Source organism: Alligator sinensis, unplaced genomic scaffold (genome assembly GCF_000455745.1).
Source record: "Alligator sinensis unplaced genomic scaffold, ASM45574v1 scaffold1277_2, whole genome shotgun sequence".
Taxonomy (NCBI): Eukaryota; Metazoa; Chordata; order Crocodylia; family Alligatoridae; genus Alligator; species Alligator sinensis.
Genome location: NW_005843023.1, coordinates 206,905 through 220,015, shown reverse-complemented (window position 1 = coordinate 220,015; position 13,111 = coordinate 206,905). Strand labels below are relative to the sequence as shown.

The 13,111-nt window shown below is 46.7% G+C and overlaps 1 protein-coding gene across 1 annotated transcript in view; it reads right to left on the bottom strand.

The window, feature by feature from the left end:
- Window positions 1–3,090: 3,090 nt before the first annotated feature.
- The window catches only part of HELLS (helicase, lymphoid specific), a 50,690-nt gene continuing 40,669 nt past the window's right edge, over window positions 3,091–13,111 (bottom strand). Inside the window, exons 17-20 of the mRNA XM_025193197.1 lie at window positions 11,737–11,896; window positions 8,782–8,878; window positions 7,471–7,547; window positions 3,091–3,583 (exon numbers count right to left, since the gene is read on the bottom strand). Of these exons, the coding sequence (XP_025048982.1) occupies window positions 3,486–3,583; window positions 7,471–7,547; window positions 8,782–8,878; window positions 11,737–11,896 (432 nt within the window). The 3' untranslated portion in view covers window positions 3,091–3,485. The remainder of the gene's footprint in view (window positions 3,584–7,470; window positions 7,548–8,781; window positions 8,879–11,736; window positions 11,897–13,111) is intronic.

Genomic DNA, 13,111 nt, shown 5'->3' with positions numbered 1-13,111 from the left:
GTCTATAGGCCAGATCCAGCTCAGACTGCCCTGTGCCACAAGTGCACTTTGCCCCACATGACTCTAATCCAGGGGCGAGCAATTATTTTGGGCGAAGGGCCGCTTACCCAGTTTTGGCAAGTTGTCAAGGGCTGCATGGGTAGCCCTGCCCCTTGCCAGGTGCCCCACCCCCTGGTCACCATCTTGGGACCAATGTCCCAATGTTTCAGGGCCAGCACTGGTGGGGGCCAGAGCAGGGTGCAGGCTAGCAGGGGTCTGCAGAGCTGGGCTGGTCTTCACAAGCAGGGAGAGCGGGGAGCTGGCCCGGCTCCATAGAGCCTCTACCAGCCGGGACTCCTGCCACCCTGCTCTGGGCCCCGTCAGTGCTGGCCCCACAACCCCGGTGTCATTTTTGACAGGAACCAAGGACAGATCAATATTAATTTTCTAAAATTTTTAGGGGCCTCGTGGGCCGGATTTTCCCCGCCCCTGGTCTAATCCGACTTGCGGCATCACTAGGGGCCATACAACAGGGCCCTGCTGCCTGGTCCATCCACCCTGCACCCACCATCAGGGGGCACTGGATGGAGTGAGTCTCCATAGAGTGGCCTGGTACCTGCATGGGCATGGCCTACTTGGCTGGGCGGATGGCATGGGGCAGCAGACAGGCAGGGAGCAGCATCTGGGAACCAGGGCAGAGCCACAATCAATGCTCTGCTCATTCCCATGATCGGTGCTGGTTCTGTGGACAGTAGGGCTGTGCAAAGCTTCGGGTGCTGATTTGATTTGGAGGAGATTCGGCCTGTTTCAGTGGCCGAATTTCTGAATCTGAATTGAATCAGAAGACAAATTAAAAGGTGTGAATTGATTTGAAGCTCTTGGAATTGATTCGGAAAAGATTCGGAGATGTTTGGTGATTCGGGCAGTCCCCACTCACTGCAGCGGGGAGCTGGACCTGGACTCAGAGCTGGTAAGTAAGGGGTGGGGGAGGGGGGACCCCTGCCAGGCCCCATCCCCTGCCTGCTCTCCCAGCCTCACCATGGCTGCCCTGCCTCCCCCAGCCCCCATAGCTCCCAGCTCTTAAAAAAAAAAAAGCTCCTACTTACTGGCTGCTGCCAGGCAGGGGGGGATCCCTGCTGCCCCCTCTCCACTGCATGGGAGGCTCTGCCATGAGTCCCCCTGACCCCTGCCCACTCTCCCAGCCCCCTTCTAGCTGCCCTACCTGCCCCAGCTCTAAAAAACAAAAACAAAAAACCCCCAACTCAGCCCCCCGCCAGTAGGAGTCAGTGAGTGTGGTTTTTTCTTCAAAAAGCCAGGAGCTGGGAGAGCGGGCAGGGCGGCCACTGAGAACCAGCAGAGGATGGGGCTGATTCAGCTGCGGCCAAATCTCTGAATTGGATTCTCCCAAAATCGATTCGGGACAGTGACTTGAATCACCAAATTGAATCACTGTCCCCTGAATCATCCTAATCTGAAATGCATACTAACCGGTTTGCACAGGCGTAGCAGGCAGGGGCGTTGGGAGCAGACCCTCAACTCCAGTCCTGTGCTGTCACAAGATTCAGGCCCTGGCCCCACCCACAGCCCCATCCCATCCACCCAACTGAGCATGCCCTACCTGTGGAGACCGCCAGGTGGTGACAATGCATGACCTACAGCATGACTTTACAAACTTGATGAATGTCTTGCATTCAAAACCTTGTCTAGCTTTATTCAAACTATCCAGTTGGTTCAATAAAGATAAAATAACCCCCCAAAAAACTCTTGCCTCTAAAAATCAGCTTTTTTTGGCTGATAATGTCACTGATAAATGCCGCATGCATATAGTCCAGCAGTTTTGAGAGCAGTGCCCTATTGGTAAGTCTGGGGGAGGGAAAGGGTATAGGGGCAGATTGAGGCCCCCATGGTGCGGGAGTCGGGCAGGGGTGTGCCCTCTCCCCCAGATTTGTGCGTGTGGTGAGGGCGGGTTACTCACTGCGGACTCGGAGCTAGGGGCTGTCCCAGCTTCTTCCCAGCTGGGGGGAAGGGAGGGGATGGGTAATTGGGGTGGGTTCAGCTGTGTAGGGCAGGTGGTGGTGGCAGCACTGAAAGGGGTGGCACCTACAAGGAATTTTGGGGTGGCCATAGCCCCCTTAAGCCTCTTCCTAACACCGCCCCTGCTCAAGGCACCAGGGCTGCCAAGGGAAAGGCAGCAGAGCAGAATGCCCTGAGCAGGGGTGATGGCTTGGGGGGCTATGGCCACCCCAAAATTCCTGATAGCCCCCTGTAGCCACCCTTCCCAGTGCCACCTCCTGACCTGTGCAACTGAGCCACGCCAAACCTAGGCCTCCTGCCAGGAGGTTGGTACAGACTGCCCTTGCCCTGCACACAAATCTGGAGGGTGGGGAATATGCCTCCTCTGGGGGTGCGCACAGCAGCAGGGAGCCCCCCCACCTGTGCTCCCTGGACGAGCCATTCACAACTCCGTCCCACCCCCTTGGCTGGGCAGCACTTGTGCCTGCCCCTGCCCCAACAACCCTTTCCTCCCACAGACTTACCAGCAGGATGCTGATCTCCAAGCTGCCAGGCTGCATTCCTGTAAATCAGCTATTGGATGGGTATCAGCTATTGGTATCAACCAAGAAAAATCTTTATCCATGCTCCATTAATACGATTAGTCCAAAATAGAAATTATATTAATGATTATTTGCCCTAAGTTTCTAGAGTGGGGGTAGTTTAAGGCAGGAAGGCTGTTCAGCCGGAAGAAGAGAAGCCTCAGAGGGGGCTTGGAAGCAGCCTATAAGTATATGAAGGACATACACATCAGGGCCTGGGGGAGCATCTGTTCACCAAGGCCCCCCAAGGGGAGGACAAGAAATAATGGGCACTAGCTGATTGAGGATCATTTCAGGCTAGACATAAGGAAAAACTTCTTTATAAGTCAAGTCCCGAGGGTTTGGAACAGGCTCCTGCCACAGGTGGTACAGTCATCCAACCTGGTGATCTCCAAAAACTGGTCTTGATAACCATCTTGCTGGGGTCATCTAATCCCAGTAGTCTTTCCTGCTATGAAACTAGCAAAACATTTTCCCCCCCACTTAAAACAGAACAAAAACACACCACTCAGGAGGACAAAGGGACAATTTTATCAAAAAGTTTTACTGAAGTTACACAACTGGTTGTAAACAAATGCACTAAAAATTCTTCCCCTCCCAAATAAAAACCATTGATACTTTGTCTTGTAGAGAACAAAAGGCTTAGCAAGACTTCCACAGGAAGATTTGTACAAATTTGGCAGTGTTTGCCACTGGATCATAAAAAACTGACAGGCTGTAATGTGTTTATTTTGTGAACTGTTCATGTTAGATTAACAAAGTTACAAGTATGAGACTACTAGATATGTTACAAATCACATAAAAGCATAACATTTTAAACCAGCTTTAAAAATCAGTGTAACGAATCATTGTAAAATGATGGCCTTGCACGGTCTGACTTCAGCTGCATGTAGCTTAGAGGCCAGTCACACTTCAAAAAACACATTCTACGCTGGAGTTTTCTGAATCTTCTAAGACTTTGAAGACACCCACTTTTTCCTTTTTAACTGTTTGGGACCTTTTCATTTGGTCTAAGAGAAAAAGATTGACAAAGTTGTCAGTAGTCTCAGATCAGAAGTAAAATGATGTAAAGCAAGAGGCTTAGCCGCATTTTTTTCCTTAAAATAAAAAACTAGGGCTGTCAAATTAAAAAAAAAAAAAAACTGATTGTGATTAGTTGCATGATTTAAAAAATTAGTCACAATTAGTTGTGATTTTAATTGCACAGCTAAAAAACACAAATATGCCAGAAAAACACAAAATTATGCAGGTACTTTGGCTGGTGTGTGTGTGGTTTGGAGACTGGGGAGGGGGGTCCCTGCGCACACTGGCAGGATGTGAGGTTCAGGAGTGAGAGGCAGCAGCAGGGCAGGGGTGGTAGTGAGGGACAGAGGCAGGGCATATCACTACCCCCCTCCCCCAATCATATTGCCCCCCGAGGCAAGGGCTGGGGTGAATGGGGCCCTGGGGCTAGGAGTGGGACAGAGCTGCAGGCGGCTTGTCTGAGGCGTGGGGGGAGCATGGCTCTCCACCACTGTGGTGCATCCTGGGGGAAGGGGCATATTTGTGCACAGGGCAGAGGCGGGCTGAGGCTCTGTGCCCTGCTGTCTTTGCCTTGGGAGCCATGCGCTGGCTGTACTGCATGTCCCCTGCCTGCCTGGTGGTGGGAGGCACAACATAGCATTGTGCAACAACCAGCCTGCCTCTGCCCCACACACAAATTTGGGGGCACATGCCCTGCATGCCTCCCCTGGGGGTGCACACAGTGGTGGAAAGCCACGTCCCCCTGTGGCTCTGTCCCATGACCTGCCCCAGCCCCATTCACCTCAGTCCCTGCCCCACTCCCTCCTTCACTGGGGGCCTCGATCTATGCCTCCACCCCCCCCGACTTACCTGCTGGGCACTAGTCTACATGACGCCGGGTTGCATGCCTGGTCACATGTCCATTGCGGCTGCTTGCCTGTGTCCCCCACCCCTTCCTGCTGCAGCAGCCTGGAGCCCATGCTTAGGCTGCCTTGCAGTCTTTTTCACTGCCACTGCTGCTTTGCTAGGCAGCCTGGAGTCTGGGTGTAGGCTCCAAAACCATATGCATAATTAACGCATTCAAAAAATTAATGCAAGAACCTGTTAATGGGTTAATCATGCATGTTAACAGTGTTTAAACAGCATCAAATTTCTTGGGATCCAGACAATTTCCGATTTGAACTTCTGGTTTGGTTGTAAGATTCTTTCTATGTTTTAAAGGTCACTGAAAGGTCATAAGTAGAGGTGTACATCGGTCCGATATCAGATTGGTACTGATATGAAGAAAATTGTCTATACCGGAGCAGAACCAGCAGCGTGTAATTCCAGCTGGTAAGTTGGAAAGTAAGGGAAGGCAGATCAATGCCCCCTGTGGGGAGGGAATGGGCAGGGGCAGGTGCTTCCCAGGTGGCGAGGAGGGGCATGGGATGGAGCTGCGACTTGGGTAGGGTTGTGGAGTGTGCCCCCGGATCTATGTGGCGCAGGGCGGGCAGCAGCTGCAGGGTGGAGCTGCAGCCAGTGTTGTGCGGGGCTTTTCTTGCTGGTGGCTGGGCTTAGAGAGGGCTCTAGCGGCGCAGGGTGGAGGCTGCAGCCACCTTAAATTTTCCAGCCACTCCACTCCTAGCCCTGTGCCACTGCTTGGCGCAGCCCCGGCTGAATGCCCCTCCTCCACCAAGCGAAGGGAAAAGCCAGGACTGAGCTAGGCGGCAGTGCAGGGCTGGGAGCAGAGGTAAAATCTGTGGTGGCTGCAGCCTCCTCAGCACTGCTGGAGCTCGCTCCAAGCCCAGCCCCCAGGAAAAATAACCCTGGCTCCACCCCACAGCTGCTGCCTGCCCCGCACCACACATATCCAGGGGCACATGCCTCCCTCATGCCCTACCGGGGTGCAAGCAGAGGCAGGAGCCACCCCCACTCCATAAGCTGCAGCCCCCCCCCAGGCTGGGCAGTGCCTGCCCCTGCCCCCTCCATCACAGGGGGTGCTGATCTGCCCCCCACTTCCACCACACCGGATTTACCAGCTGATGGCAGCTGTATCGGATTGGTAGCAGCCGATATGCCTCCTTAAAAATCGGCTATCTGTATCGGACTCCAAAATCTCTATTGGTCCACCCCAGTCATAAGAATACCAAGACAAAAAACCCCAAAACAAAAACAAAAAACCCCCATCAAAACCTAAACTACCCGAGTGTGCAAGTTAGATGCACGTTGTAATGAAACAATAATGAACCCCCTCCCACAACAGAAGAACCCACCGAACACAATGCATCAGCTAGATCTCAATGAATTACCAGTTGTTTTTAGTCTGAATTAATTAGTTTCCTCCTTTTATATTATTTTTTTTAAAGGAAAGGAAATGCAGCCTTTAACACCACAGTAAGGCTGAATGAAGAAGCAAGTTCTAACAGAGTTCTCCACCTAAATAAAAAGTTTTAAATCTTTACATATAATTTTCCTCCTAGACACATGCAGTTAAATTGCAGACTTGTTAGTAAAATCTAGCTCTAACGGCAACGTGCTGTACACCCAGACAAATTCTTCTGGTAATATAACAAAATGTTCTTTTGTGACTTACTCATAGCAAAACATGCAACATCTTAGCCAATCCTATCAGTTTCAGGGCTGCTAATACCAAGGCAAGGCTATGAACTTAATGAGAATTAATGGTTTACATTAAGTTTGGATAAATACATACACTAAATAAGCATATAGCCCATTTTGAGTCCCAAAGCTATACGAGATGAAGTACACTGTACTAGAATCAGGCAAATGTTTTTTTGGACACAGGCTTTGACTTGCATTTGTAAATCCTGTGGCGATTTATCTTTGTCTTAAGTATGGTAAATGGTACCCACGAATATAATGATGCTGAATGAAACACACAACAGGTCAAAATATTACTAATGAACAAAGCTGGACAGGAAGCATTTTACCCATCATGGGGAAGTTGTTAAAGTTTCCCATGCCTACTGAAGTTTAAAAAAAGTCTCAAAATATTTGCAATTTGGAAAAAAAATGGGTTGGGTCCACTGAAATGTGTCATCAGTATATGCGTTTCACATTTAAAACTAAGTAGTTTATGTAGTTTATATTTCAAAATACGGAAGGTAGCTAAAAATGCTGAAATGGAATACAGTAAAAGCTCTGTTATCCGGCATCCCCTGGGAATGGAAGATGCTGGATAACAAAATATGCCGGTTAACTGAGCAGCCCGAACAGGCGTCCTTACCTGTTTGGGCCGCTGCTTCTCCTGCTGCGTCTGGGGCGTCACCACCCCTCCTGCAACATTGCTGACCCTCCCGTGGGCCCTGCAGGACAGAGAGGCGGGCCCCACGCAGACTGTTATTCCCTCAGGCTGTGGGGGCTTGGCAGTGCAGGCTGCTTTGCCTCAGGCTATGGGGGCTTGGAGAAACCGGAAGTGCCATGGTTGGCACTTCCGGTTTCACTTTACCTTACAAGCCAGCATGCTAGTTAGTAGAGCGTGCCGGCTTGTAAGGTGCCAGATAACATGGCTTTTACTGTATTTTGGAAAAATTCTGAAATGGGAAATTTGCTAAAAGAAACCCGTTGTCAAGAGCAGTTTGTTCTGATGAACTGGCATTCTACTCCCCACTGCTCCTCAAAAATGTTCTTAACTAGCTTAAGTTGTCAGTGTAAGAGGCAAGCGTACACATCAGCACCCTTTGTATTTATGCTGAATACTCATTATAGGGATTTAATATGATATTTGTTGAGGGGTGCCCCACAGTTTCTGGCAGTATAGGAACTGAAATATCTACCCATGTCAGATTTTGGATAGATGACAGACCCCAGACAACAGACTCCAGATGACAGACACAGACATATAGATATATTTTACTGTCAAACAGGAAAGACAGACCAAATAAGCTTTACTTACCGATAAGATCACTTCTGTCTAACAGTAACTCTAAATCTTTGTCACTGATTACTTTCTCTCTGGATCCTTTAACCTCTCTACAGAAATAAGAGAAAATAATACAATGTAAAACCAAGTTACAGTTGGACTAATTCAGCAGTCCAAACTTTTCCATACTGTAACAGGGTATAGACCATGGAACAGAGCTACAGAACTTGGTCCCTTTAAGATAAGGACCGTTCAAGGCAGGAGTGAAAATATGCAGCTGGGGACAACATGCATACCCACCCCTCCTTGAGACTGCAGGTTGCGAACAAGAACTTCCTATGTTGGTGTAAGGCGGGGTGGGGTGGTCAGGTGACCAGAAAGGAGGATAGGCCTGGCTGTACAAAAGCTAGTCCCTGCCAGGGGGAGAGAGGAAAGGCCTAGTAGCAGAACCAGGACTGACTTGCCCTTGAGGGGGAGAGGGGAGACACCCCAGAAGCTGGCTAGCAGAGCCCTGGGGCACACGGGGCATGGACCTGAAGACATATGGATCTCACTGGCGGTAAACTGTGTAGATTTTTTTTTCTGTTGAGCCCAAAAAGTTAACAAGGGGGCCATTATGTCTGCAACTTTGTTGGTAGCTCAAAATGGCAGGGCAGTCTATTAAAAATCTCTGTTGATAACAACTGGTGGAACAGACATGGCCGTAAGGGGTGATATAGAGGCCAAGTAGCAAAGCACTGTATGGAGACAAGAGACTCTGCAGAAATTGACCCTCAGCAGGTTGTGAATGCTTGCCTTGAGACTGGGACTTATCAGGGCAGCAAAGGCTGAGAACTAAGGGACCTGGCCCAGAGGTTGATTCATTGGCCAATGGAACCAAGGGTTCTAGGTTTGAGACACAGACGGGACAGAATTAGGACTGTTGGCCAGGGCAAGGTGGGACCTTGAAAGGAAGAAGAAAGGTTGAGGCCCTGGAAGAGGGTCTGGACCCAACCATTGTCAGTAATGATACATATAAGGATGAGGTAGTGCCACCTGGCTTTAAATCACCACCCTCTCTGGGGTGAGGCAACTTACTGCAATTATTTAACACCAAGGCATGGCAGGTGAGTGAAAGGGGAGTGAGGAGCCAGCTGTGAACAGAAATCCAGGGTAACCCCGCCAGTGACACCCTGTAACAATATCAGAATTCCCCAAGGACCTCCCTTCCTTTCCTCTGGCACAGACCTGAATGCCATTTAACATCATGAAAAGGGCAGAGCCACTGTGGTGATCTGACACTTACTTACATTCCACAGATTGAGAGCTGATGGGTGGGGAATAAAACAAAATGTGGAAACATACCTTTCGTAATCTCTTGATTTCAGTAATTCCATTAATTCCTGAGGATCCAAGCAGCTCTTTGATTGGCTTAACCCAGATTTACCACCTTTAAACTGATCTATGCAGAGAGAAAACCCCCCATATAAGAAAATCTATAAAAGGCAGCCACTAGATTTGTAAACTGACACATTTAACATGTGCTGAAAAAACAGATAATCAACTATTTTGGACATACTGCACATCGATACAACAGCACATAGTGAATATTGTGCTTCACCGTTTATCCAAATACATACAACATGCCTAAATTATTACTAAGCTGAAGGGTCAAAAAAAAAAAAAAATACAGCATTGCACAGAACTCTTACATGTACACCTGTCACTAATTTTGGCATGCAAAGAAATGGTTTGGAAAGAGCAGTGACACGCACACAACAGAAAAGGTATTAGTTCTACTTACAGTAAAAACATTGCAATTAAAATTAGATGGAGAAGGTTGACGTTTGTTCCCATTATAACATTAGCTGATTGAAAAAGCAAGGAAGGTTACAACTACAGAACAGAGAAGCAGTGAAAGATGCTTATGATTTATTAGAGACTAATTTCTCTCAATATATTTAGTAAATAAGATGCAACTGTTCAGACTAACATTTCTTAATATCCAATACATTTGAGTGTAAATAGAAGGGAAGTTTCTAAGCAACTCGTTACTAGACATCTAAGTACTGATGTTATAAAAACAAGAGGTCCAGACTCATCTGAAATACTAGGATACTCGTGGGTAAGTACTGACAGACTCAAAAAAACCAGCCATCATTTGGATCGGTTATCAAGGTCTGTCAAAAACATAAGATTACTTCCAACTGGCCAAAGTTAACTGGGGACAAAGACAAGAAAAGCAGACAAATCAAGGGGGACTAACATTGTAGCTTCCTGTTATCACTAGACTTGCCCAACCCTGCCACTTACAGATGCAGCTGCTCAATCTCACCTCCTCCCTTAGCCACTTCCTCTGCCCTTGCTCAGGTCTGGTTTACAAATATCCACTAACACAGCTTTTGCTATTTCTCTGGGTAACATACATATAATATTTAAATGATTCTACTACTTAACTACATACACTTCTCACATGAAGTAATGTATTCATATTTAATATGTTACTGTTGTATAAAAAGCAAGGATTTTTTAGGTTTCTTTTTACTGGACTAGCTGTATAATTGGAAGAAATGCCTGAAAGCTTATTCAGCAGCAAGTGCCCTTCCTTTGATCCAAGAGACAGATGCAAACTGAGTTAAATAGCAGAGAAAAGACTCCATATGTAAATGCAAACAAAGGGGCTGTGAATTAGGAGTGAAGAGGTATTATGAAGATAAAATGCAGTAGTATAAGGCAACCTAGGGAGGTGCAGAGAGAGATTATTCAGGAAGGGAGAGTGTAGTTATCACCTGTGAAGTATGAAGAGATTAGTAGCAGTATGGTGTTAGACTGAATGCATCTAGGATGGTAGAAATATGTGAAATGCTGAGAAAATTCTTATAAAGACACCGTCATAATATGTGTTGGTGTGCAGAGAAGTTTGCATATATAATTTAACTCTACTCTGACATTTCCTTACTTCAAGCCCGATCCATGCAATTGTAAAATACCTTAGGGCTTTTTTAATGAAGATTCTTAAGTATCCTCCTTTTAGATAAAGAACAAATAAAATGAAAAGGATCTTGACACTAAGATTTCACAGCTCTGCTGGTTTGTAACAAATTTGAACTCAAGTTATTTTGGTTTCAGAAGGCTGTGGGGCTAGATACCATTAAAACATGTCTAAAGCATCTTTGCAGGGTCAAAAGAGGATGGAATTAACTTTACGTGCTTTTTATATTTATGGCAAGAAGGTACCATCAGATTACTTAGTTAGGTGATCACAGCAGTCCTCCCTAAACCTTTACTAGGGTCCCCAGGCATTGAGGCAAGGGTTCCTAAAGGAAGCCACTGAAATTTGGGCTTAGCAGTGGTTAGTAAACAATTAAACAAGTATTTGCTTAATGAAATTGGTAAGTCTGCTTGGCAACCTGTCCCGTGTTATTGCTCTCTCCTTTCATATTTAACTCTGTACTGGATGGTTTCACCATTTCATGGGTTGATTCCTTGATGCATTCAAATGACTCTTCCCGTTTTGGCTCTACGTGCAAACTAGACCAAAAGTTGAATTTCTGGCAAAGACATTCCTGAAAGATGCTTTTCTCATATTTTAACTGACCATGAAATCTTAGTAGCTCGCTGGCAGACAGAAGCACCATGATAGCAAGTGGAGTATAAAAAGAGACTGGGGTAATAATAAAAAGATGCCTAGTTCAACATCTCACTCAAAACTAGCACTAGTTTATTATTTAGACCTGGGCTGGCCAAGCTGCAACACAGGTGCCACAGGCAGCCTCTCTGTAGGACACACATTAGATTGGGGAGGGCAGAATATAGGGCAGGTTACAAATTTTAAAATTCAGTTACATTTAAATATATTTTTCTTTAATTAAAAAAAAATAATCAAATTTTATCCAATGCAGTCAGACATTTCTTTTCCCTTAAGGTGAAAAATGATCAGCCAGGAAGCTGATCTGGCTGACACTTATCTACAACTCCCCAGCAACTACTTTAACAACTCAAATACCTTACTGCTTGGCTCCCTTCCATTTTTGATTCCTGAAAAGCAAACCTTCCTCCTTCTCCCTGGTCATCAGATGTGGCATGATGACCCTTAGTTCTTCTGAAGCCTGAAAAGTCTTACTTTAAATCTGCAGCAGAAATCAGCTACAATGGGCTAACAAATGCCTTTAGAAAAGAGATTGCTTTTGACTCTTGAAAAGAAAAGGAGAAGTTTTTCACAACTGACTAGGATCACTAAAAGCAACAAGCTACAGCGGCAAGAATTCTCGACTGGGTTTTAATGGAGTAATACAAAAAAAGTGGAGTAAATTTACTAACTTTTGTGGATAATGAGCTTCTCTAGCTTCCTCTTGGCAGCAGCTCTCTCCACAATCTTCTGATCAATAGTATTTGCTGTTACAAGGCGATACACAACAACTGGTTTAGTTTGGCCGATTCTGTGGCACCTGTCCTGGGCCTGAAGGTCAGACTGGGGATTCTAAAGGGATTAAAAAAAAAAAAAAATCACTTTGTTGATAAAGATGCACAATGGACTTTACTTTCACTCACTTGACTCTACAGGCTTTCAAGCTGAAAATGTATCATTTTTCATGCTGCAGAAAGAGGAAGAGATCATTTCAATTTCTGGGGAGAGTGTGCACAATTAATTGCATTAATAAAACTGAAAAAACAAGTTAGGTTTTACAGTTGAAATGGATGATGGAACCAACTATTTAGTTATCATGGAAACCAGCCTTTTACTAAAGTACTTTGAGACATGGTATAAATTTGTTTATCTATCTTTCACAAATGAGTTGGCTCAAAGCTATCATAGTTATGACATTAGGTAGTGAAGAGCATGAAAGCCTGCTGAACATTAGGTAGTGAAGAGCATGAAAGACTGCTGAACTATTATTGCACGCTAAATATAAGCTGTAGTCCAAGTTTACTTCAGGAGGTGGGCAATTATTTCAGGCGGAGGGCCACTTACCAAGTTTTGGTAAGCCATCGAGGGCTGCATGACAGGCAGCCAGGGGCAGATAACTATTAATTTTCTAAATTTTTTAGGGGCCTCGTGGGCTGGATATAATGGTCTGGAGGGCCACATTTTGCCCACCCCTGGTTTACCCAGTGTTCTGCATTTTCGGTTTTTATTTTTAAAAAATTCTGGGAATTTTTCAGGGTTTATCTTCCAAACATAAAAACCAGGTTGAAATTGGGATAAAAGGAAGAAAAGAAAAAACCCAACCACATTGGTTTAAAATTGGGGAAAATAATAATACGTTCCTGCAGCAGTGAGGGAGATAGGGACTGGAGTAAGTCTAGGACTAGGGAAGGGGTGGGGGCGATGGGCACGGTGTAGCACGTTGGCTGCTCTTGGAGCTGCAGCAGGAAGCAAAGTGGGAGGAACTATCAGTGGGTGCAGGCGTGGGGGTGCAGCTCTTGCTGCTATGTGCACCCCGGGAGGGCTGTGTCAGGCTCTTCCTAGAGGGGCGCGTGCCTCCAGATCTGCATGTGGGACTAGAGCAGGCTGCTGCTGCCAACCGGGGCTGGCAGCAGCACAGGGTTCTTCCTGGTGCTCGGCAGCCTGCTCTCGCTGTAGCCTGCTGCTGTGGCGGACTGGAGCCAGCAGTGGCATCAGGCTCTTCCCAGTGCTGGGGCAGGCGGCAGCCTGCTCTTCCTGCAGCCTGGGGCTCTTCCTGGTGCTTAGCAG